Consider the following 24,335-nt stretch of genomic DNA (forward strand, 5'->3'; position numbering starts at 1 on the left):
CAGCAGTGGTGAATACCTACCGACAGTGGTCCGAGGAGGGACAAACCGCAAAAAATAGCAACAGGATGTTGGGCACCCAAGGCTTGTCGATGCGCGAGGGCAATGAAGGCTTTCCCATCTGGTCTGAACCGACAGAAGGTCTACTGTGGCACAAGTCACAGAAAATTTTAATGGTGGTCACGGGAGAAATGTGTCACAATACACAGTGCATCGCACCCTGCTGTGTATGGGGCTGCACATGGAGGACCAACAGCATATTAGGCAGGTGGTCATAATGTTTTGGCTGGTCTGTGTACATCAACTGTGGCTCTTTGGTACATTCTTGGTTTCTGGTTGGAGGATTTTGAGTTCAAAACTCACTGCAAAAAAACAAAACAGAACCACACAATCCAGACTGATAATCCCAATACAGTCCTGCACATTAGAACACTTTTAAATACACACACAAAAAAAAATCAATATCAAAATCTCAGGAAAGCATTTTGATATAGTGCAGGGAATTTCTCCATGGTATCATAGCTAATATTTATCCCTCAATTAAGATCTCTCAGATGAATGCACTCTGTCATAAATCATATTGTTATTTGTCTAAATTTACTGCCACATTTATTACATTACAGGAGCCATTAGTTTTGAAGATACTGTGAAATGCTTTTGGCTTTCAAGTAAAACCACCTTATCTATGAATCTTTCTTAAGCACATTAATCGCTCGGATCTCAGGAGAATAGAGAAAAAATGAAACCCGGGATGGTATATATTAATTGCAAGACAGCAGTATTTTTTTCAGCTTTTCTGTAAATTTTAAGAAGGGACATTCCATGTTGCTGATACCAATTATTCATCAAACTTAAGTTGTGTGAACAGTTGGATGATGCAAGACATTGCCATCATTGGTTTTCTTTGCTTGGTTATCTTTCGATAACATAAAATATATAATCTCAAGATGCCAACTCGGAGAGAAAGGACACACACCTTGAAAAATGGTGCAGGGATTGAATACACAAAGGTACATTGAATACCTGTTCATGGTGTTGCAGGTTACGCATTAAGCCAATCCTTTACTTTAATTGACTAATTTTCATTAATTTACATTGTAATTAATTTACATCAATATATAACTAAGCGTTTAGTGATTGTTATTTATTATATAATTATTTGTTATGTTGTTGCATTAAAGTGCCTACAAATCTACAGCAAATATGAATTTTATTGTTCTTTTCCCCAGTACATATGGCAATTAAACACACGACTCTTGGCTTTGCAGTTTTGCAGCCAATATTACCCATTGAGTTCATACATTCTTTCAGAAATAGTTCAGGGTTATAATGCTTTGGGCAAAAGCTGAGTGCTCAAGAGTGTGTCAATGATAGCCGCCATTAGGTACACTGGCGTGCTGGCTGCAAATGCTGTCGAGATTGTCTTTATCCACAATGGTTAGCAAAAACAAATAATTGCAGAGGTCAATGCCAGGTAGCACAGCTGCCTTACAATGCTAAATACCCAGGTTTGATCCCAACTAAGGGTTCTGGCTGTATAGAGTCTGTACATTCTCCCTGTGATGGCATGGGTTTTCTCCAGATTCTCCAGGTTTGCTCCCACATTCTAAAGACATGCAGGTTTGTGGGTTAATTGGCCTCTGTAAATTGTCCCTAGTGTGTTTTGGATAGAACTAGTGTGTGGGTGATTGTTGGTCAGTGCAGACCCGGTGGAATAAATGACCTGTTTGCAAGCTGCGTCCCTAAACTAAACTAAATATGGTTGACCACAGGAAGGAATTTGACGTAGGTTCAAGTGTAGTGAATTGATCACCACCTTGCAGACCATGAACTGCACCACTATCGTGATCACTCTCTGTACCAATGCTACTAAACCTTAACCCAACTCTCACACACAGCATGCACGGAAGCCACACAGTCACAACTCAGCTCATGCACATGACCAGTTGCAAACTCACTCGTACATTTCCCCTTTCTTGCAGGAGAAAGTGGCTCATAACAGCAGAAGCAAAGAGTCATAGAGATACAAAACAGAAACAGGCCCTTCAAAGTCAAAGTCAAAGTCAATTTTATTGTCAATCCTCAGCCAGTTTACACAGACAGAAAATCGAGTTGAGTTATTGATGACCATCCACCGTTACCACTAATCCTATTTTATTCCCCCCCACATCCTCACCTTCCCCGGGCCCTATCACTTACCTATCACAAGGGGCATATGTAATGGCCAATTAACCTGTACACTTTTGGGATGTAGAAGGTAACCTCCAGATTTAGGGACAGTTTCTTCCCTGGTGTTATCAGGCAACTGAACCATCCTATCACCAACTAGAGAGTGGTCTTGACCTACCATCTACCTCATTGGAGACCCTCAGACTATCTTCAATTGGACTTTACTGGACTTCATCTTGCACTAAACATTATTCCCTTTATCCTGTGTCTGTACACCATATGCAAGGCTTGATTGTAATCATGTATAGTCTTTCTGTTGACTGGATAACACGCAACAAAAAAGCTTTTCGCAGTACCCCGGTATACGTGACAATAAACTAAATTAAACTAAACCAGAGCACCCAGTGGAACCCCACACAGTCACAGGGAGAACATGCAAACTTCACACAGACAGAATGAAGTCAGGATCAATCTTGGGTCCTCAGCACTGAGAGTGGCTCCACTAGCTGCACCATCCTCCAAATACTTTGATCTATATGTTTTATAGAAGTTCATGAAAAGGGACAGAGATATATCAAATCCTTCCTTCCCCACCCCTCTAATCTCTTCTCAAAGCTGCTTTGTGCTTTTCCTACCACCTCCTCTTTCTCCTCAGCACCAACCAACTCTAGCTGTTACCATTTGAAATATTCCGTAACCAGAATCTTCCTGGTCAATGAAGAACATGGAAGATGATGACACAATCATCTAACCCAAGTGCTTAAGCAAGCAAATAGTAATTGAGATCATTTTGTGGCTTGAATAAAGGCACCATCAGCATGCGGCAAAATATCAAGACTAAAGTAGTCTGAAGAAGGGTCTTGACCCGAAACATCACCCATTCCTTCTCTCCTGAGATGCTGCCTGACCTGCTGAGTTACTCCAGCATTTTGTGTCGACCTTCGATTTGAACCAGCATCTGCTGTTATTTTCCTACAAGACTAAAGTACAGATGGCCAGAGTAGGGAGTGCAAGTAGGAGCCAAATGATGATTTCACTGGTCAGGATATAGAGGGAAGGTAGATGGGATTCATAACTACAGGCTGCAAGAACCTCAAGCCTTCCTCATTCTCCAGGGTGGATCTTCACCAACACCATTGTGGCTACTAACCAAACACTGCCTTTGAGAAGGCAGTTATAAGAAGGCGTTCCACACCTTGGACACCATTCACTCCAATAGAGGGCTAGATCAGCCATGATTAAATGGAATGGCAGAGTAGGCTCAATGGCTTTGTATTTTCTTGTGTCACGATAATCCCTTGCAGGTTTTGCAGATCATTGGGTATATGATCATGAGAGGAATAGATTGGGCAAATGCAGTCTTTTGGGGAATTGAGAACCAGAGGACATTAGGGTGATATGGAGGTGTGGTGGTGGGGGGGGGGGGGGGGGATTTAATAGCTGTTTAATACACAAAAGATGGTAGGTATATGGAGGACGTAGTTGAGGCTGGTACTATCACAACATTTAAAAACATTTGGACAGGTACAAGGATAGGATAGGTTTAGAGGGATAAGGGCCAAACGCAAGCAGGTGGGACTAGTATAGATGGGGCATGTTAGATGGAGTGGGCAGGTTGGGCCGAAGGGGGGTTTTCCACGCTGTATGACCCTATGACAAGAAAATAAGGAGAGACAAAAGACACATAAAAGACACGGGCATAGCATCATGCTTCAATTTATAAATTTAGGAACTGATGCACGTTTTCTAAAGGCTTTTATTTTTGTGCTGTTAGAATGGTTGGCAAATAGAAAGGCCAGTACCATGGGACTATTAGTAAATGAAGAGGCTGTTCAGGTTGTTGGTATTTCTCATGAATTGTTAATTATATGAATTATCATACAGCACATCATCCATGACCTCCTGTACCTTGGGGAACTCTGCAATCTGAAACAATGTAGAAATGGAATGTCCCCGATGTAGTCCATTCCTCATCCATTCTTCCAGTTGATTACTTCTACTTGATTACAGTGGCCAAGAGCTACCCGGGCAGGGGCTGCCGAGAATGTTGCGGGATCTGGGGGGGAGGGGGGGGGGGCGCTGGGATCAAAGGGGGGACAGCTGGGGGGTGGGGTGTGCCTGCTGCCACGTGCAGTGGCAGGCAGAAGGAATGGTGAGAACTTTTGTCGGCACCAGACACGTGGCGACTCTCGTGCACTGCCTGGGTGAAATCTGCTGTACGATTTTACCGGGTTGTACGCAAAACAAAGCATTTCACTGCACCTAGGTGCATGTGACAATAAAGTGTTCTTGAATCAATGAATCATTGATTGAATTACTTCCTATTCCTTCCCAAATTTCTGCTTCTCGGGTTCTCTACTATAAAGGGGAGGCATCATCTGTCAGTGTCCAGGCCATGCAGTGTGCAACACACTACCACAATTCTCAGCCAAGCACTGCATTATCGAGGGCAGCACAACTAGTACAGCCACTGCCTTCGAGCACCAAAGACCAAAGTTCAATCCTGGGCACAGTAACATAGCTTGTAGAGCTGCTGCTTCAGAGACACAGGTTCAAAGCCCGCTTTGAGTGCTGTCTGTGGAATTTCCTTGTTCTCCCAGTGACTGGCACGGTGGCTCAGTGATAGAGTTGCTCCCTTACAGCGCCAGAGACCTGGGTTTGATCCTGACTACTGGGGGTGCTGTCCGTATAGAATTTGTACGTTCTCTTCGTGACCTTCGTGGGTTTTCTCCGGGTGTTCCGGCAACCTTCCTCCCACACTCCAAAGACGTACAGGCTTGTAGGATAATTGTCCCTAGAGTGTGTCGGATAGTATTAACGTGTGAGGATCGCTGATTGGCGCGGACTTGGTGGGTCAAAAGTCTTGTTTCCACGCTGCATGTCTAAACTAAACTAGACTGTGTGGGTTTCCTCCCATAGTCCAAAGACAGTGGGTTGGAAGTGAATTGGCCACTGTAAATTGTCCCAAGCGTGTATGGGAGTGGTGAAAAAATACAAAGGAATATAAAGGCATGGCACGGATAAGATGCAGACAATGGTGGAACTGGGTTGAGGACCTGAATGGCCAACCCTATTTCCTGGGTTCCAGTGATGAAAGAGAATGAAAACTAAAAGTTCCAGTGACAGGCTCAAGAGCAGAACTGACAGAGGTCATATACATTCATCAGCATCTTTGTGGCAGCTACAATATAATCCAGAAGCTATGATTAACAGATAGAGGAATCACTCATACTACAACCATGAAGCTACACAACACAGGGGAAGCAAGCCTTATGCCAATCGTGAATCATAATGTAACTGTTTTGACTTAAACCTGCTTCACTATATCATTCCAGGCAAGGCACACACAAACCAGAAGTCACCACAAATTTTGCGTGCAGATGAAAAACAGTGCGTGCAGATAAGGCCAACTCCTTAGTCATGCATGTCAACATAATTACACAAGTCTGCAGCATATGTTCTACTGGTCAGTTCCACTATTTGTGCTGCACCCAGCAACCAAACTAAAGCAAAAGCAGATTGCTATACACCACATCTACTTTAACAGGAAGGGCTCTGAAAAAGATGGTAAAGCCAAATGTTGGTTGGCCAATGTAGATACCCTGAAAATATTTCCATTATGGTTGGGGGGGGGGGGGGGGGGGTGATGGGTTGGGGGAGGGGGGTGGGTGGGGGTTGGGTTGAGGGAGGGGGGTAGGGGGGGGAGTCAGATCTAGGCAGCATGGACACGAAAAAATCCTTCCCTCTGAAGATTCTGACTCCTTATAACCATATAACCATATAACAATTACAGCACGGAAACAGGCCCGTTCGGCCCTACCAGTCCACGCCGACCACTTTCTCTGACCTAGTCTCATCTACCTGCTCTCAGACCATAACCCTCCAATCCCCTCCCATCCATATACCTATCCAATTTACTCTTAAATAATAAAATCAAGCCTGCCTCCACCACTTCCACCGGAAGCTCATTCCACACAGCCACCACCCTCTGAGTAAAGAAGTTACCCCTCATGTTACCCCTAAACTTTTGTCCCTTAATTCTGAAGTTATGTCCTCTTGTTGGAATCTTCCCCACTCTCAAAGGGAAAAGCCTACCCACGTCAACTCTGTCCGTCCCTCTTAAAATTTTAAAAACCTCTATCAAGTCCCCCCTCAACCTTCTACGCTCCAAAGAATAAAGACCCAACCTGTTCAACCTCTCTCTGTAGCTCAAGTGCTGAAACCCAGGCAACATTCTAGTAAATCTCCTCTGTACCCTCTCCATTTTGTCGACATCCTTCCTATAATTTGGCGACCAAATTTGTAACACTTGTAACACTTTATCCTAGAGTGCTATGGATACCGAATTATTAACTATATTTAAGGTAAAATTAGATTTTCAGACTATTATGGGTATCAGCAGTAGTAGCAATCTATCAGGCAAATTGCAGCAAAAGTACAAATCAGCTGTGATCTTATAGCGTGAAGGGTCAGGTTTGAGGAATCTATGGTCTACTGCTTCCATTCCTCACATTCTTTGAAAACGATGTGCCCTCTCTTGCTAAGGGATAAAAAAAACTGCAGATGCTGGTTTAAATCGAAGGTAGACACAAAATGCTGGAGTAACTCAGCAGGTCAGGCAGCATCTCGGGAGAGAAGGAATGGGTGACGTTTCAGGTCGAGACCGTCCTTCAGTCTGCCCTCTCTTGCTGCTCTTCACCCAACCTTAACATCACATTCTTCTATCCTTTTCTTTTCTTCCCCCTTTGCTTGTATTTAGAAGAAATGTAATTTGTATGTGACAGTTCTGCATTCTTGCAGAGAAGAGGCTTCGTTTTGGTTCACTTTAGTTTAGAGATACAGCGCAGAAACACGCCCTTCGGCCCAGAGTCCACGATGACCAGCAATCACCCTATACACCAACACTATCCTACACACACCAGGGACAATTTCCAATCTTTACCAAAGCCAATCAGCCCAAACACCTGCGTGTCTTTGGAGTGTGGGAGGAAACTGGAGCGCCCGCAGAAAACCCATACAGTTACAGTGAGAACGTACAAACTCCTTGCAGACAGCACCCATAGTCAGGCTCGAACCCGGGTCTCTGGTGCTTTAAGGCAGCAACTCCACCACTGAGCCACCGTGCCTCTTCTTCTCAACTTCCGCTTAGAATTATTAATGACCATGTTATCTTTATCACATCTATTTTTGTTCTCATGACAAGTGAAAGCATTATCTCCACAAACTTATTATAACTTAAAAGAACATCTGGTCAACACAGAATACAACCCCAACCTGTTAAGCTATTCTTGAGAAGTAAAGACTCACAATTCTGGTTTCCTTCCTGTAAAACCTTACTGCATGCTCTCCTGTCCTTTATATATTTTCAATAAAATACAAACCAGAATTATACATGGTTACTCCCAAGTGTGATCAAACCACGTAATCAAGCATTCTTTCCGATCATTCCAGAAATAAACTACAGAAATTGCTTCTTTTATAAATATAATTTAGCTTTGTTAACCCATGTCACTACTTTTAACAATTTGTGCATCACTACCCTAAGATCACTTTGCTCCACGATTCCATTTAGTCTCTTGCTATGCAAGGAATACATACCTCTCCATTAAAAAAAAAAATCATTCACCAATTACATGCCCATTTTTCACATTTATCAATGTCATCTTACATGCATCAGGAAGCAGAGGTTCTCTCGGAAACAAATTGGCAATTATTTACCGACACTAAAGGGAAAAGGTGCATACAAGTTCAGAACATACTTTGTGGGTCTGTGTAGATGGGACCTGAATGGGCATGTGATCAACTGGGATGGGCAAGGGGAAGAACAGTGTTAGGGGCCTCTGAGATGACGAGCAATTTGCTATGGTTACTGATGGAGAGACATCTGAAGTAGTATTTGAAGATAGACACAAAATGTTGGAGTAACTGAGCGGGTCAGGCGGCATCTCTGTGGTATGAATATTGATTTCTCTAATTTCAGGTAGCTCCTGCATTCCCACTCTCTCCCCGCCCCTCCTCCACCCTGGTAGTCCTGCTGATTTCCTTGTCCGCATCCATATATCCCTTTATTATCACCTCTTCCACAGCGAACAATGGACCATTGTGGGCTCCACCTTTCCTTGGTCCGTCAGTGCTGGCTCTGATTTGTTCTGAACCTTTTCATACCTCTAGTTTCCCTCTCCCCTGACTCTCAGTCTGAAGAAGGGTCTCGACCCGAAAGGTCATCTGCGTGACCTTGTGCCCTTTTGTATAAACCAGCATCTGCAGTTCCAAGTTTCAGCTAGATATATTAAAACCAGTGAAACCATTATTCAATACTGATTAAGAACGAGCTTGTATTTGAAATCAATTTACCACATTGCACAGAGACATCTCAAAAAGCACATTTTATTTTTGGGAAACTCAGAGCTGCACGGCGACTAAACAGCAAAGGTACTACCGCTTAACACGGGATGGTCTTAAAAGGGAGGTGTTGTCAGTGCTGGAGAGAGCAATGCTGGACCGGCTATGGAACCTCGCCAACGGTGAAGGAGCACCTTGCTCAGATCAACCAGCTGAGCTGTTCAGGGGCTGCACCGCGCCCCAACGTACACTCTGCAAGGTGGTGGTGTGGGGGGAGAGAGAGAGGTGGGGTGGGGGGAGAGAGAGAGGTGGGGTGGGGGGAGAGAGAGAGGTGGGGTGGGGGGAGAGAGAGAGGTGGGGTGGGGGGAGAGAGAGAGGTGGGGTGGGGGGAGAGAGAGAGGTGGGGTGGGGGGAGAGAGAGAGGTGGGGTGGGGGGAGAGAGAGAGGTGGGGTGGGGGGAGAGAGAGAGGTGGGGTGGGGGGAGAGAGAGAGGTGGGGTGGGGGGAGAGAGAGAGGTGGGGTGGGGGGAGAGAGAGAGGTGGGGTGGGGGAGAGAGAGAGGTGGGGTGGGGGGAGAGAGAGGTGGGGGGAGAGAGAGAGGGGTGGGGGAGAGAGAGGTGGGGTGGGGGAGAGAGAGAGGTGGGGTGGGGGGAGAGAGAGAGGTGGGGTGGGAGAGAGAGGTGGGGATGGGGGGGGGGAGAGAGAGGGGTGGGGTGGGGGAGAGAGAGGTGGGGTGGGGGGAGAGAGAGAGGTGGGGTGGGGGGAGAGAGAGAGGTGGGGTGGGGGGAGAGAGAGAGGTGGGGTGGGAGAGAGAGGTGGGGATGGGGGGGGAGAGAGAGGTGGGGTGGCGGGAGAGAGAGAGGTGGGGGTGGGGGGAGAGAGAGAGGTGGGGTGGGGGGAGAGAGAGAGGTGGGGTGGGGGGAGAGAGAGAGGTGGGGTGGGGGGAGAGAGAGAGGTGGGGTGGGAGAGAGAGGTGGGGATGGGGGGGGAGAGAGAGGTGGGGTGGGGGGAGAGAGAGAGGTGGGGTGGGGGAGAGAGAGAGGTGGGGTGGGGGGAGAGAGAGAGGTGGGGTGGGGGAGAGAGAGAGGTGGGTGGGGGGAGAGAGAGAGGTGGGGTGGGAGAGAGAGGTGGGGATGGGGGGGGGAGAGAGAGGTGGGGTGGGAGAGAGAGAGGTGGGGTGGGAGAGAGAGGGTGGGGATGGGGGGGGGGGGGGGGAAGAGAGAGAGAGAGAGAGAGAGAGAGAGAGAGAGAGAGAGAGAGAGAGAGAGAGAGGAGAGAGAGAGAGAGAGAGAGAGAGAGAGAGAGAGAGGCAGCACTGCATCCAATCTCGCAAATAGGAGGCAGGGAGGAGAGGGGAAAGGTGGGAGGGATGGAAGGGGGACGGGAAGCTGTACCGCATCCCAACAAATCATCCTGAAAGGAGGAAAAGGCACCGCACCACACACAGCACAATATTCTGCAAAGGGGAGAGGATGAGGGATGCACAATGTTTCCCATTAAAACACCCTGCGTGGAAAGGAGGGGGAAGAGAGAGTGGGAGTGGGAGTGGGAGTGGGAGTGGGAGTGGGAGTGGGAGTGGGAGTGGGAGTGGGAGTGGAAGTGGGAGGGGGGGGGGGGGGGGTGTGAAGGGCGAGGGGCTGCAGTTCATCCCTACACACACACACCCTGCGGCGAAGGGAGAGGAGCTGAGGATTGAGACCAGGGATCTCGTCCAGCCTGAGACAGGAGTCTGGCCGCAGATCAACAGGGAAACAGAAAGCCCATCTGCACTGCGGGAGGGACGTGACCTGGGACCAGGGGACGGGTTCTGTCGGTGTAGCCCCCTCTCTCTCTCTCTCTCTCCCTCTCTCTCTCTCTCTCTCTCTCTCTCTCCCTCTCTCTCTCTCTCTCTCTCTCTCTCTTCCTTTCCCCCTCCCCCGGCTTGAGGCGGGTGGTGTCGGGGCAGCGGCAGCGGCTAAGGGCTGATCGGACAGAGCGAGGGGTTAGCGCTCTCCCCCGGCGTCAGGTTCCCCACACCCGGTGCGCCCACAGCCCAGCCCAGCCCAGTCCAGCACAGCCTTTCCCAGCCCAGTCCAGCCCAGCTCTGCCCGGTCCAGCCCAGCCTTGCCCGGTCCAGCCCAGCCTTGCCCGGTCCAGCCCAGCCTTGCCCGGTCCAGCCCAGCCTTGCCCCAGTCCAGCCCAGCCTTGCCCCAGTCCAGCCCAGCACAGCCTTGCCCGGTCCAGCCCAGCCTTGCCCGGTCCAGCCTTGCCCAGCCCAGTCCAGCCCAGCCTTGCCCGGTCCAGCCCAGCACAGCCTTGCTCCGTCCAGCCCAGCCCAGCCCAGCCCAGCCCAGCCTTGCCCCAGTCCAGCCCAGCTCAGCCTTGCCCGGTCCAGCCCAGCCTTGCCCAGTCCAGCCCAGCCTTGCCCAGTCCAGCTCAGCCTTGCCCAGTCCAGCCCAGCCTTGCCCAGTCCAGCCCAGCCTTGCCCAGTCCAGCCCAGCCTTGCCCAGTCCAGCCTTGCCCAGTCCAGCCCAGCCTTGCCCAGTCCAGCCCAGCCTTGCCCAGTCCAGCCCAGCCCTGCCCAGTCCAGCCCAGCCTTGCCCAGTCCAGCCCAGCCTTGCCCAGTCCAGCCCAGCCTTGCCCAGTCCAGCCCAGCCTTGCCCAGCCCAGCCCAGCCTTGTCCAGCCCAGCCCAGCCTTGCCCAGTCCAGCCCAGCCTTGCCCAGTCCAGCCCAGCCTTGCCCAGTCCAGCCCAGCCTTGCCCGGTCCAGCCCAGCCCAGCCTTGCCCGGTCCAGCCCAGCCCAGCCTTGCCCGGTCCAGCCCAGCCCAGCCTTGCCCGGTCCAGCCCAGCCTTGCCCGGTCCAGCCCAGCCTTGCCCGGCCCAGCCCGCCACTCGGTTGCGGTAACTTACAGCACACATAGGGCGAGCGCGCCTCCGACCGACTCGCTCTGACGGACCAGAAAGCTGCCGTCCTGGGCAGCCTTGGCCAGCAGCTTCTCCGCCATGGGGCGGGAGATGTCTTCATGGTACCACCGGTCGCTCATCCTCCCTCCCTTTATTCCATCCATGTATCCGCTGCCTCGCTCAAAGAAAGTAGCGAGTGTCCGCGCCCCGAAACACTGCACTGTTTGCAGCCGCGAGAAAGACAGTGCGAGCTCCACTTCCTCAATGGTACTTGTCAGACAGAGACAAACAACACGTGTGTTTAGTATATTTCAAGTACAACACCCCATCAGTCCAATCATCTCCAGCCTCGATAGCAGCCCATAAACCGTCCACTTCTCCTTTCACTAACATTTAATCAGCCCACTTAACCTGGTAACTCGAGATATTGTCAGGTACATGTACATGTACAGGTACAGGTACAGCGATACTCTTGCAACAGCACACAGGCGCACGACACTCGCGCACACACATTAAACGTAAATTACTAATAAACTCGACAGGACTGAAAAGAAAAAAAAGATTGTGCGAAACAAAAAGCACAAAGGCATTAGTGCAAAACACAATGAGAAATCATGGTGGTGCAAAGAAGTGTTTCTTAGCCAAGGTAGGAATAGGAATGCGCAGCTCAGCTCAAGAACATGATGGTTGGAGAAAAGGAGCTGATCCTGAACCTACTCCATCCCAGTGTATCTCTTTCATACTTCCCAATTTCCTTGACATTTGTTGTAAATCGAGCAGTTCAGCCTTTAATGTCAAAGCCTTTAACTTTACATCTTCTGTACCATTTGGTCTCAGTCACAAAACCTTGATGCCCACATTGTCTATTGAAACAGAGTTATCCACACAACCACCTGCTAATGGACATACTCACTGTTCTCTTCAGATTGATGGCACTTTCTTTGCAATGTGCATCAACTGAGGAGACCAAATTGCCTATAGATGCACTGCCCTCAATAATGTGATAAATTCAATCTGGTCAAGTGGCACCCCTTCAGTCCACTCTGAACATCCAACAAAGGGAAGGGAAATAACATAAACAAGTGCTCAGTTTGGGTGTTACAAGGATTACTGGTTCCAGACCCCAGACCTCAGTACAAGTTCAAGATATAGACAGAAAGTTGAACTTCAGATGAGAGGTAATCGTCCAGCATTAACTCCAAAGTAATACTTGACCATGTGTTCCATCAATTTATTCACAAAATGCTGGAGTAACTCAGCAGGTCAGGCAGCATCTCAGGAGAGAAGGAATGGGTGACATTTCGGGTCGAGACCCTTCTTCACCCATTCCTTCTCTCCTGACCTGTTGAGTTACTCCAGCATTTTGTGAATAAATACCTTCGATTTGTACCAGTATCTGCAGTTATTTTCTTATACTATGTGTTGCATCAAGGTTGCTTGAACAAGTGAAATCCAGAGAAAGCAGAAAGAAAACTGCCCACTGACCTAAGACGGATTTTTCAAATCTGCCTCTTCTACCACCTAATTTTCCATCCAAGTCACGCACCTTTCTGACTTGGAAATATATTGCTACTCCTGCATTGTTGCTGGATTGTGGTCCTTGAAAGGCTTTTCATCACTCACACCACAAGTGTTCAAGAAGGTCACTCACCACCATCCTCTCGTAGGAAGAATGGTCTCATCATTTCTGGTCTTGTCAATGGATGTCCACATCCTGTGAATGATTACATTTTTATCCACAAATGCATGATACTTCCAGTTCATTTTTTTTAAATAAAAAAAAATCCTCGTCCTCATTTACTCTTGTTTTCCAATTAAACAAAATATTAATAGATTTTGTGTAATACCAAATGCCTTATTATTATTATTATCTGTCTTCTAGCTGGCATTAAATGCATTTCAATAACACGAACATAGAACATAGAACAGTACAGCACAGGAACTTTGGTCCACAATGTTACAATAGACAATAGACAATAGACAATAGGTGCAGGAGTAGGCCATTCAGCCCTTCGAGCCAGCACCGCCATTCAATGCGATCATGGCTGATCACTCTCAATCAGTACCCCGTTCCTGCCTTCTCCCCATACCCCCTCACTCCGCTATCCTTAAGAGCTCTATCCAGCTCTCTCTTGAAAGCATCCAACGAATTGGCCTCCACTGCCTTCTGAGGCAGGGAATTCCACACCTTCACCACTCTCTGACTGAAAAAGTTCTTCCTCATCTCCGTTGTAAATGTGCCAAACATGATGTCAAGCTAAACTGATCTCATCTGCTTGTACATGATCCATATTCTTCTATTCCTTGCATTTCCATGTGCCTATTTAAAAGTCTCTTTCACCACTATCATACCTGCCTCCACCACCAACCCGAGCAATGCGTTCCAGGCCCCGACTACTCGGTGTAAAGAACTTGCCCAGCACCCCCTCTCACCTTACAGCTACGGCCTCTAATGTTGGACATTTTCGTCCTTGGGAAAAGGTTCTGGCTGTCTACCCTATCTATACCTCTCATAATTTAAATACACTGATATAGCAATAGGTGCATTCTCTTTACCAATATTATTTCCTCAACACTCAGCCAGGTTTTTTCCTTACGTGTAATAAATATTCAGTCCAACAAACTATATGCCAGTCATATATGGCATATGCCATATGCCAATGGTTATGGCATAACCATTGTCAACCATTCCTGTGAGGAAAGATGTATATTCATCATGAAATTTCTCATTCTTGCCAAACTTGCATTTCGGGTTCTGGATGCGTTGCTCTGCAATGCAATGGTTATTGGGCATGCTGGCGTATTCTTGCTTGAAAGTTAAGTCTAGACAATAGTGTCCGTCTGTCATTTTTGCTGAACGATTCACAATATCCAAGAACTTTACATCTTCTCTGGACATTTCCTCTGTTTCCTTGCTGGTTCTTTCACTGAAGTCGTGATTGTATTGTTTGACCAATAGCTCCTCTAGGTTTGCAATGGATATTCAATAGATAACAGCAGCAGGGCAGCCATTTACATCCCTGCTCTCGTTGCCTCTTCTCAGGGGACCATAGATGACCCACCCCAGTAGGGTCCTCACAGTGTATGGTCCATCCCCTTGGTTGTTGACCAGCTCCAATACCTTTGAAGCATTTGTCCCGATGAGTCGGTCAATGCCAGAGTCTATTTCAGGAATCTTGATATCCTTCATGTAAGGCCATTGTGTCAGGTCTTCTTGTCTGGGAATGTTTAGCAGAGAAACAGGCATGGTCTTATGTGTGAACACGTCAGATAGTTGAATAAAATTGTCTTTGTTCAGACTAGATATTTCCAAACTTGTTTTGGGGCGGAACCCTTCATCAGACCGAAAGAGATTGGAAGAGTGCTGAGGTAGAACATTTTATTGAATGGCAGAGCAGGCATAAGGGCTCAAATGACTACCATAGCTTGTTTTCTTTAAGTTACAAGCAAGAGTGCCCATGTGGCATCTCAAGCAAGCTTTCTTTTCATTTATTTATTTGAGGGATGGAGACATTACTAGTAATGCCAGCATTTATTCAGCATCTCTAAATCTCCATATTGCTGAGTCAGGAGTCATATATAGATCCGACTGGGTGGAAGGACCGATTTTTTTGCCTCAAGAAACGTTATTAAGCCAGGTGAGTTTTAATGACATCACATAGATTTATGGTTACAGTCACTGAGACAAGCCTTATGAAAATAATGCAGTGTTATTTAATTAAATTAATTTAAATTTCTCAGTTGCCATGATAGGATTTAAACGCACGCTTCTTTGATCCAAAGTTCCACAACACTGGCTGTCAGTCTAGCAACTTAAACATAGTGTCTGTCATTCAATATGATCATAATGCATCGTCTGACCAATATTTACTTTGATGCTCATCTCTAAGGCTCTTGAACCTTTGGTGTCAATTTGTAGTGAAATGACTCAGGAAGTTTAAATAGTTGTAATTCAAGAGGCTCTGCAATTATTTTCCAGCATGGTTCGACATGATTGGCTGGCATGCATGAAGGCTGGTGCTGTTCCAGTAATTAGGGTTATGTTTATGAAGCTAATCCACTTGAACCCAATAACCTCAGGTATAGCTCATAATACAAGTCACATACTAAACAACACGTTCCTTGTTGTGCATCTCATACTAAACAACCTGCCGCCTCCTGCGTGACACACTGACAAATACAATTAACCATTTCCCTCCTTCAATTTAACTCATCCCACACAAAGCAGCTCGTTTGACCAGTGTGGACCAACTGGCAAATCAGGAGACCACATATGTAGAAAGGAACTGCAGGTGCTGGTGTATACCGAAGATAGATACAAAGTGCTGGAGTAACACTGCAAGTCAGGCAGCATCTCTGAAGAAAAATGATGGGTGATGTTTTGGGTCGGGACACTTCATCGGTCTGAAGAGGGGTCCCGACCCAAATCGTCATCCGTTCTTTTTCTCCAGAGATGCTGCCTGACCCCCTGAGTTACTCCACCACTTTGTGTCTATCTTCAGGAGACCACATGCCAGTTTTCATTGATGGGTCAGTGCTGGAGAGTGTTAGCAGCCTCAAATTCCTGGGTGACACCCACTAATTTGCTCATTCGCAGTCTCGTTTCATTTAGATAACAGCCTGCCTTTTGATTTCTCTTAATGACATGCATAATTTCATACTTTCCCTGCATTAAACTCTATCTGTCCACTTTTTCCCCACTCGTTCAATTTGTTCTGATGCAGAGTTACAATATCCTCCGTAAAATAACCTTCCACCTATTGTCTTATCATTATCAACCTTACTATTCACCCCCTCCTCCAGCTCACTAATATCATTAGAAAATTTAGTTACAGTAATTAATACAAATAGGGAATAATATAAATCGACCAAAAACCAATCTCTGAGCTACTCTAGGTGTTACATCCTTCCAACCTGAAAAGACCCATTTACTCTAATTCTCTGTATTCTAGATGATAACCCGTTCTCAGTCCATACAAACACATGTACTCCAAATCCAAGGCATAGCTATGGGCACTTGCATGGGCCACAGCTATGCCTGCCTCTGTAGGTTACGTCAACCAATCACTGTTCCAAACATACACCGGTCCTGTCCCCAAGCTCTACCTCAGCTATATTGACGATTGCATTGGTGCTACCTCCTGCACCCATGCAGAACTCACTGACTTCATTAACTTTACTACTAATTTCCATCCTGCACTCAGATTCACTGGACCATCTCCAACATCTCCCTACCTTTTTGATTCCTAACACATGTAATCCAGTACCTAACATACTTCATCTCTCATGCAGCACCTTGTACCTCATATTTACAGGTTCCCCTCTGTTGGCTCGTCTTATTACATCCGAAAGAACGCAAACAGATTTGTCAAACATGATTTACTTTTATAAAACTACTTAGAAACTAGTTTAATTAAATGAAGCGTTCCAGAACCATTAGCTAATTTTTCTTTGATTATTGACTGGCATTTTCCCAACAGTAGATATTAAACCAAATGACATTGAGTTTCTGGCATTCTTGGACATGTCTCCGTTCTTGGACACGGGATTACTTTTGCTGCTTCCCCGTGCACTGTTCCCTTCCCAGGATTCAGTGAGTTTCATAAAACGTAACTAATGGGTCCATTTCCTCTGCAACCACTTCCTTTACAATGCAAGAGTGCAGGCTATCAGGCACAGGCGATCTGTCTGCATTTAATCCCATGAGACTTTTTCTGATGTGTAGGAAGGGAGTGCAGATGCTGTTTTAAACTGAAGATAGACACAAAATGCTGTTGTAACTCAGCGGGACAAGCAGCATCACTGGAGAGAAGGAATGGGTGACATTTCGGCTCGAGACTCTTACCTTATTCCCTAATGATGAAAATGGTTACAGGTGCTTTCATGCTATTGTTGCCAGCCCATCTGTTATCTTACAAATATTTGCAATGTTCTACAAAGTGATGTAAAAAAATGGTTTAATGTATCTACCATTTCCTTGTATACTAATATTAATTCCCCAAACTCACTGGATATCCAACAACTTACTTTAACCACTCTCTTATCTTTTATGCAACAACAGAAATTCTTTCTGTTTATTTTGATGTGTAATGCAATTTTCCTTCAAAAGTAATTTTCTCCTTTATATTGCAAAAAAAAGAAAACCACTAGAGGAACTCACTTAGGTAGCAACTGTGGTCAGAATGGACAGGCGTTGTTTTGGGTCAGGACCCTGCTTCAGTCTAACCTGATATTATCTCCTTCACAGATGCTGCTTGGTCTGCTGAGCTTCTCCAGGTGAGACAGAGGTTCACCTGCACCTCCTCCAACCTCATCTATTGTATCCGCTGCTCTAGATGTCAACTTCTTTACATCGGCGAAACCAAACACAGGCTCGGCGATCGTTTCGCTCAACACCTTCGCTCAGTCCGCCTTAACCAACCTGATCCCCCGGTGGCTGAGCACTTCAACTCCCCCTCCCACTCCCAGTCTGACCTATCTGTCATGGGCCTCCTCCAGTGCCATAGTGAGGCCCACCAGAAATTGGAGGAACAGCACCTCATATTTCGCTTGGGCAGCTTGCAGCCCAGCAGTATGAACATTGACTTCTCCAACTTTAGATAGTTCCTCTGTTCCTCTTCTCTCCCCCCCACCCCCCCTCCTCCTTCCCAGTTCTCCCTCTAACTTCCTGTCTCCACCTATATCCATCCTTTGTCCCGCCCCCCGGACATCAGTTCACCCATTCCTTCTCTCCTGAGATGCTGCCTGACCTGCTGAGTTACTCCAGCATTTTGTGAATAATCAGTCTAACCTTATATCATCTCCTTCACAGATGCTGCTTGGTCTGCTGAGCTTCTCCAGCAGATTATTCCAGTATTTGCAGTTTCTTGTTTCTCCTTTCTTTTGAGCTTTTTAGTCTTTTGCTGGTGATTCCTGACAAACACCCAGATTTTGAGCCTGTCTCTAGCTCTTGCCACTTTCCATGCCCTCCTCTTTGATTTAACATTATCCTTGATCTCCTGTGCTAAACATTGAAAGTTCCTCTTTCTCATGGAATCTGTACTAATCGGGATGAATTTCTGCCGATCTATCTGAAGTAGCTGCTTAAACACCAGCCGCTGTTCATTTATTGACTTATCTCTTTGACCATTTACCCAGTCCACTCAAGGTAACTTCACCTTGGTATCATTGTAGCTGTCCTTATTTAAGCTGAAGAGTTAAATTTTGGCCCTGAGGTATTCATTCCCAAACTCAATCTGGATTTCTACCATGTTGAGATTGCTACTTCCTGGAATTTCTTATTAATCCTTCCTCATTACACATGACCAAATCTAAATAGTCGGTTCCCAGGTGCGCTACATAATATATTGCTACAAGGAGCAATTTGTGACACATTCCACAAATCCTTCTTCTGCGATACCCTTGCCAGTTTGATTTGTCTAAACATGATGTAGATTAAAATCTACCATGATAAATATAGTTCTGTCATATATGTGTTTGATATTACCCCATTTATTCTATGCCCTATTGAGAGGCTACACTTTAGTATCGAGATATCACACAGAATAGTGAAAGGCTTGGATAGTGGATATGGAGAGGATGTTTCCATTAGTGGGAGAGTCTAGAACTAGAGGTCATAGCCTCAGAATTAAAGGACGTTCTTTTAGGATGGAGATGAGAAGAAATTTATTTTGTCAGAGTGTGGTGAATCTGTGGAATTCTTTGCCACAGAAGGCTGTGGAGGCCAAGTCAGTAGATATTTTTAAGGCAGAGATAGATAGATTCTTGATTAGTGCAGGTGTCAGCGGTTATGGGCAGAAGGCAGGAGAATGGGGTTAGGAGGGAGAGATAGATCAGCCATGATTGAATGGCGGAGTAGACTTGATGGGCCGAATGGCCTAATTCTACCCCGATCCCTAATGACATTATGACTGGGTTTGATTGATTGATTGAAAGATACAGCATAGAAACAGTCCCTTCAGCCTAGATTTCCCTATGTAGCAATTTCCTGGTATTTGCCCTTCACGGCCCATCCAACTCCGTCTTGCTCTCTACTTCAACCTCTCTGTTTTGCTGTTTATCTCTATGTCTGGATGGAACATTGTGGGCATTGTTTCCCTTTTGCATTGTTACCTGGAAATGTTGCCACTGTGGAAAGTTTGCTGATGCTCACATACTCACTGTTGGAAAGCTGCCAAGATGTTGCACCTGTGATCCAAATACTGAGCAGTGGCTTGGATGATAATTAAGCAAGTCAATGGCGTGACTGGGGATAGACTTTTGAATTCTGGGTGATTGGGCATAATTAAATTTGGACCAGAACTGTTGACAAAGTAAGATCCAGGTGTCAAGAGTGGACGAGGAGCCAGTAGGAAGGAGTCAGGTTTGAAGAAACGAGGGTTTGAGCAGCGATGGCCCAAGGCTCACCTTTAGATGTGATCAAAAAATAAACACAAAGTGCTGGAGTAACTCGGTGGGTCAGGCAACATCTCTGGAGAAAAAGGATTGGGTGATATTCCGGGTCGGGACTCTTCTTCAGACTGTTGTATGCAGTTCTGGTTGCTGCATTACAGGAGGGATGTGATGACCTTCGAGAGAATGCAGATGTTTGCCAGCATGGTGCCTAGATTAGAGGGTAATTAGCTTAAAGGAAGGGTTGGACAAACATGAATTGTTTTCTCTGGAGCCTAGGAGGCTGAGGAGCAGCCCATTGGAACACAGAAAATTAAGAGAGATATACTGTAGATAGAGCAAATAGTCTGTCTTTTCCCCATGTGGAAATGTCAAATACTAAAGGACAAGGTGAGGGGGGATGTTTAAAGGAGATCGCTAAAGCAAGTTTTTTTTGGGTGCCTGGAATGCACGGCCAGGGGAAATGGTGGAAGCAGTTATGATCAGAAGGTTTAAGTGCCATGTAGACAGATACTTGAACTGATAGAGAATGGAGAGATACAGACCATGTGCAGGAAGATGGAATTGACATCAATTGATTAAAAACACTACTCTGCCTTGGTATTTGATGGATTGCATGCAGTCAATATAGTGGAATGTGTCTGAGCATTGGCCTGGATGCTAAAATCTTAGAAGTCCTGTGAAATGAAGAGGTTCTGTTTGAGGGTAAATAACCTGAAGTGTTAACCCTGTTTTTCTCATCACGGATGTATTTAGTGTTTCCGGATTGTTGTTGCTTCTTGCATCCACTCCATTTTCTTTCTGTGTGTAGTTGCATTCACTTCCTAATTAAATATCGGTACTATTTCTGAAGTAGAAATAATCCACTTTCAAAGATTGCCCTGTGTTTTGTGCAATAGAGTCATAGAGTCACAGTTACAGCATCATAAAGGGCAGGACCAGACCTTTCGGCCCACCATGTCTATGATGATTGCACTGATTGGGCGGCATGGTGGCGTAGTGGTAGAACTACTGCCTTACAGCGCCAGAGACCCGGGTTTGATCCTGACTTCAGGTGCTTGGCTGTATGGAGTTCGTACGCTCTCCCCATGACCTGCGTGGCGTTTCTCCGAGACCGTCAGTTTCCACCTACACTCCAAAGGTGTACAGGTTTGTAGGTTAAATGGCTTAGTATAAATGTAAATTGTTCCTAGTGGGTGTAGGATAGTGTTAACATGCAGGGATTGCTGCTCGGCGCTGAGTCAGTGTGCTGAAGAAGGGCCTGTTTCCGTGCTGTATCTCTAAACAAAACTAAACTAAACTAAACTGGAGGGAACCCAATGTAATATTGAAAGTCAAACTATGATTTGCTTTTCATTTGGAAATCTTAACTATATTATCTCTGAATTACTATTCACTGTTCATGATTGAGGATAAATTGAGGTAGGGGAAATGGTCATGTCTGGTGAGAGGAAAGAATATGCACATGGTAATGTGATCCGATGCAGCAGCTTGACCTGAAAATTTGACTTTCCCTTTCTCTATAGATGCTGCTGTTCCTCTGAGTTCCTCCAACAACTTGGTTTTTACTCTAGATTCCAACATCTGTTTTCTCTAGTGTCTCCAAAAAACTTGTCTTACCTCTGCTAATAGAACAGTTACAAGCATTGGATAGCTAGTGATTGGGACTGGGATCCGTGCCTGGTTTTTCTTCTTTCCCTAACCATAATAAGGTGCAAATAGTTTACCACTTGGGCCAATTCAGCTTTAAATACGTTTTGACCTTCCTGGTCCTTTTGGCCCTAGGTCTTGCTCAGTTTAGCTCCTGCCTGGCTCCTGTGAATGTCTTCCACAAAGACTGGCCATGTGATTGAGTGTGGCATGATTAAATGCCAGCCTTACTTAGTTCAGTTTAGTTTAGAGACAATGCAGTGACTCTGCCACATGCAGTGACTCTACCACCTTATGGCTCGGAATACAAAATGCAAGGAAACAAAGCTGCATGCAAATGCCAACATTAGCATACAGCATATAAGTTCAGTGACCCTTTATGGAAGAGTGTCTGATCCATGGGAAGGACAATTGTTGGTAACAACTCCAGCAGCAGCTCCCAAACCCATATGTTTTACCACCAAGGATGAATGGGGTTTCAGGGATTGTGAACATCACTGATTGCAGATTCATAGAGTCATGGAGTGATGCAGTGGGGAAACAGACCCTTCGGCCCAACTTGCCCGCACCAGCCAACATGTCCCAGCGACAATAGTCCCACCTGCCTGCGTTTTGTCGATATCCCTCCAAACTTGCCCTATCCATGTCTAACTGTTTCTTAAATGTTGGGATAGTCCCTGCCTCAACTACCTCCTCTGGCAGCTTGTTCCATACACCCATTACCCTTTGTGTGAAAAAGTTACCATTCAGATTCCTATTAAATCTTTTCCCCTTCACCTTGAACCTATGTCCTCTGGTCCTCGATTCACCTACTCTGGGTAAGAGACTCTGTGCATCTACCCGACTCTGTGCATCTATCCTCTCATATTCCTTTCTAAACTGTACATTATCCCTCCCCTTGCAAATGTATCGCTGGTTTTTCATTGTGGCAGCCTCCAAATGCTGGAATACCCTACCAATAAGCAGCAAGGGAGTATCTCCCTGCGTCCTTTTCTGCTTTACCGGCCATTTACCAGTCACACGCTGGAGAAACAAGATCAGGTTTCCCCTTGCAAATAATCCATTATTTGATTTTCAGTTGCAAGGACTGACAGAGATGCTTAGCAGATCAGACGTCTTATATCTATTAATTTGCAGGATGTTGACACCACTAAAAAGGGCAGGATTTAAAGCCCTTCCTGAACTGTCCTTGATGAAGTGTGATAAGCAGCAACCACCGTGGTCTATTTGATGCCAGCATTCCATCAGAGCGGTTGAGCGTTTAGAGTGAAGACGGAACAAGCAAGAAAGTTTCTATGTTGGGATGGTGTGTGATTCGGAGGTAAAACTGCAGGAGGTGGCGTTCCCACTGCTTCCCCTATCATTCTTGCTGTTAGTCACAGATTTAGGAACTGCCGTTAGGCAACCACTGAACTCACCACATGGACCAAGAACTAAATTCCAGGAATGAGATGGGAGTGTCTATCCTATAACATTAAGGCAACATTTGACTTAGTGTGGTTTCAAGAAGCTCCGGTGGAACTGAAGACAATGGGTATAAAGGAGGAAATACACCAATGGTTGGAGTCTTATTTCACTGAAAGGGGAAGATAATTTTCTCAAAAGCTAGCATTTATAAGGAAGGCAAACGCAATGCTAGCATTTATTTCAAGAGAGCTACAATACATAAACAGGGATGTAATGCTGACGCTCTTTAAGGCAACGGTCAGGCTGCATTTAGAGTATTGTGAGCAATTTTGGGCACCATATCTGAGGATGTACTGGCTCTGGAGAAGGTCCAGAGGAGGTTTATAAGAATGATTCCAGGAATGAGGGGGTTAACATATGATGAGCATTTGACAGCACTGGGCCTGTACTCGCTGGAGTTTAGAAGGATGAGGGGGAACCGCATTGAAACTTACCGAATAGTGAAAGGCTTGGATAGAGTGGATGTGGAGAGGATGTTCCCACAAGTGGGAGAGTCTAGGACGAGATCATAGCCTCAGAATTAAAGGACGTTCCTTTAGGAAGGAGATGAGGAGGAATTACTTTAGTCAGATGGTGAATCTGTGGAAGTCTTTCCACAGAAGGCTATGGAGACCAAGTCAATGGATATGTTAAGACAAAGTTAGATAGATTCTTGGTTAGTATGGTGTCAGGGGCTATGGGGAGATGGCAGGACAATAGGGTCAGGAGGGAGAGGTAAATCTGCAATGATTGAATGGCGGAGTAGACTCGATGGGCCGAATAGTCTACTTCTGCTCCAATCACTTATGACCTTATGAGCTATCAGCTACTTCATTGATGATCTTCCATCCATCAGAAAGTCAGAGTGGAGATATTTTGCAGACACCATTACTCTGTTCTTAGCGACATGAATCCTCCACACAACAATCAGGGGTTTTGAAGGTTCCTTATGGTTTCAGATCCATCTCGACCCTGTTTTGAACAAATCATGCCACCTCATTAATAGGAAGCAATGGATAATACTGTGATATAACAAAGCACATCTGCAGGACTGACCAGTCACAGTGATAAAGGCTGCTTCATTGTGTGTGGCACAGTGGTGCAGCGATAGAGTTGCTGCTTTACAATGCCAGAGACCTGGGTTTGATTCTGGCTATGGGTGCTCCGGTTTCCTCCCACACTCCAAAGATGTACAGATTTGTAGGTGAATTGGCTTCGATAAAAAATGTAAATTGTCCCTAGTGGTAGTGTACGGGGATCACTGGTCGGCACGGAGTTGGTGGGCCTAAGGGCCTGTTTCCACGCTCTTTCTCTAAACTAAACTAGGGGCGTGGCTGTGTTCTGCAGCTGCGGCTCACCGGCAGTCTCTCTGTTTTTTTGTTGTTTTTTTGTCATTGTCGTCGTTAAATGTACGTTTTGTTTTATTTTTAACTCTGTGTATGTGGGGGGGTGGTGAG

At 46.0% G+C, this 24,335-nt stretch overlaps 1 protein-coding gene across 1 annotated transcript in view; it reads right to left on the reverse strand.

Moving 5' to 3' along the window:
* Positions 1-11,618, reverse strand: part of inpp5d (inositol polyphosphate-5-phosphatase D) — a 98,402-nt gene extending 86,784 nt beyond the window's left edge. The window contains exon 1 of the mRNA XM_078410727.1: positions 11,398-11,618. Within this exon, the coding sequence (XP_078266853.1) occupies positions 11,398-11,555 (158 nt within the window). The 5' untranslated portion in view covers positions 11,556-11,618. The remainder of the gene's footprint in view (positions 1-11,397) is intronic.
* Positions 11,619-24,335: the final 12,717 nt, after the last annotated feature.

This window comes from Rhinoraja longicauda, chromosome 13 (genome assembly GCF_053455715.1).
Source record: "Rhinoraja longicauda isolate Sanriku21f chromosome 13, sRhiLon1.1, whole genome shotgun sequence".
Lineage (NCBI taxonomy): Eukaryota > Metazoa > Chordata > Chondrichthyes > Rajiformes > Arhynchobatidae > Rhinoraja > Rhinoraja longicauda.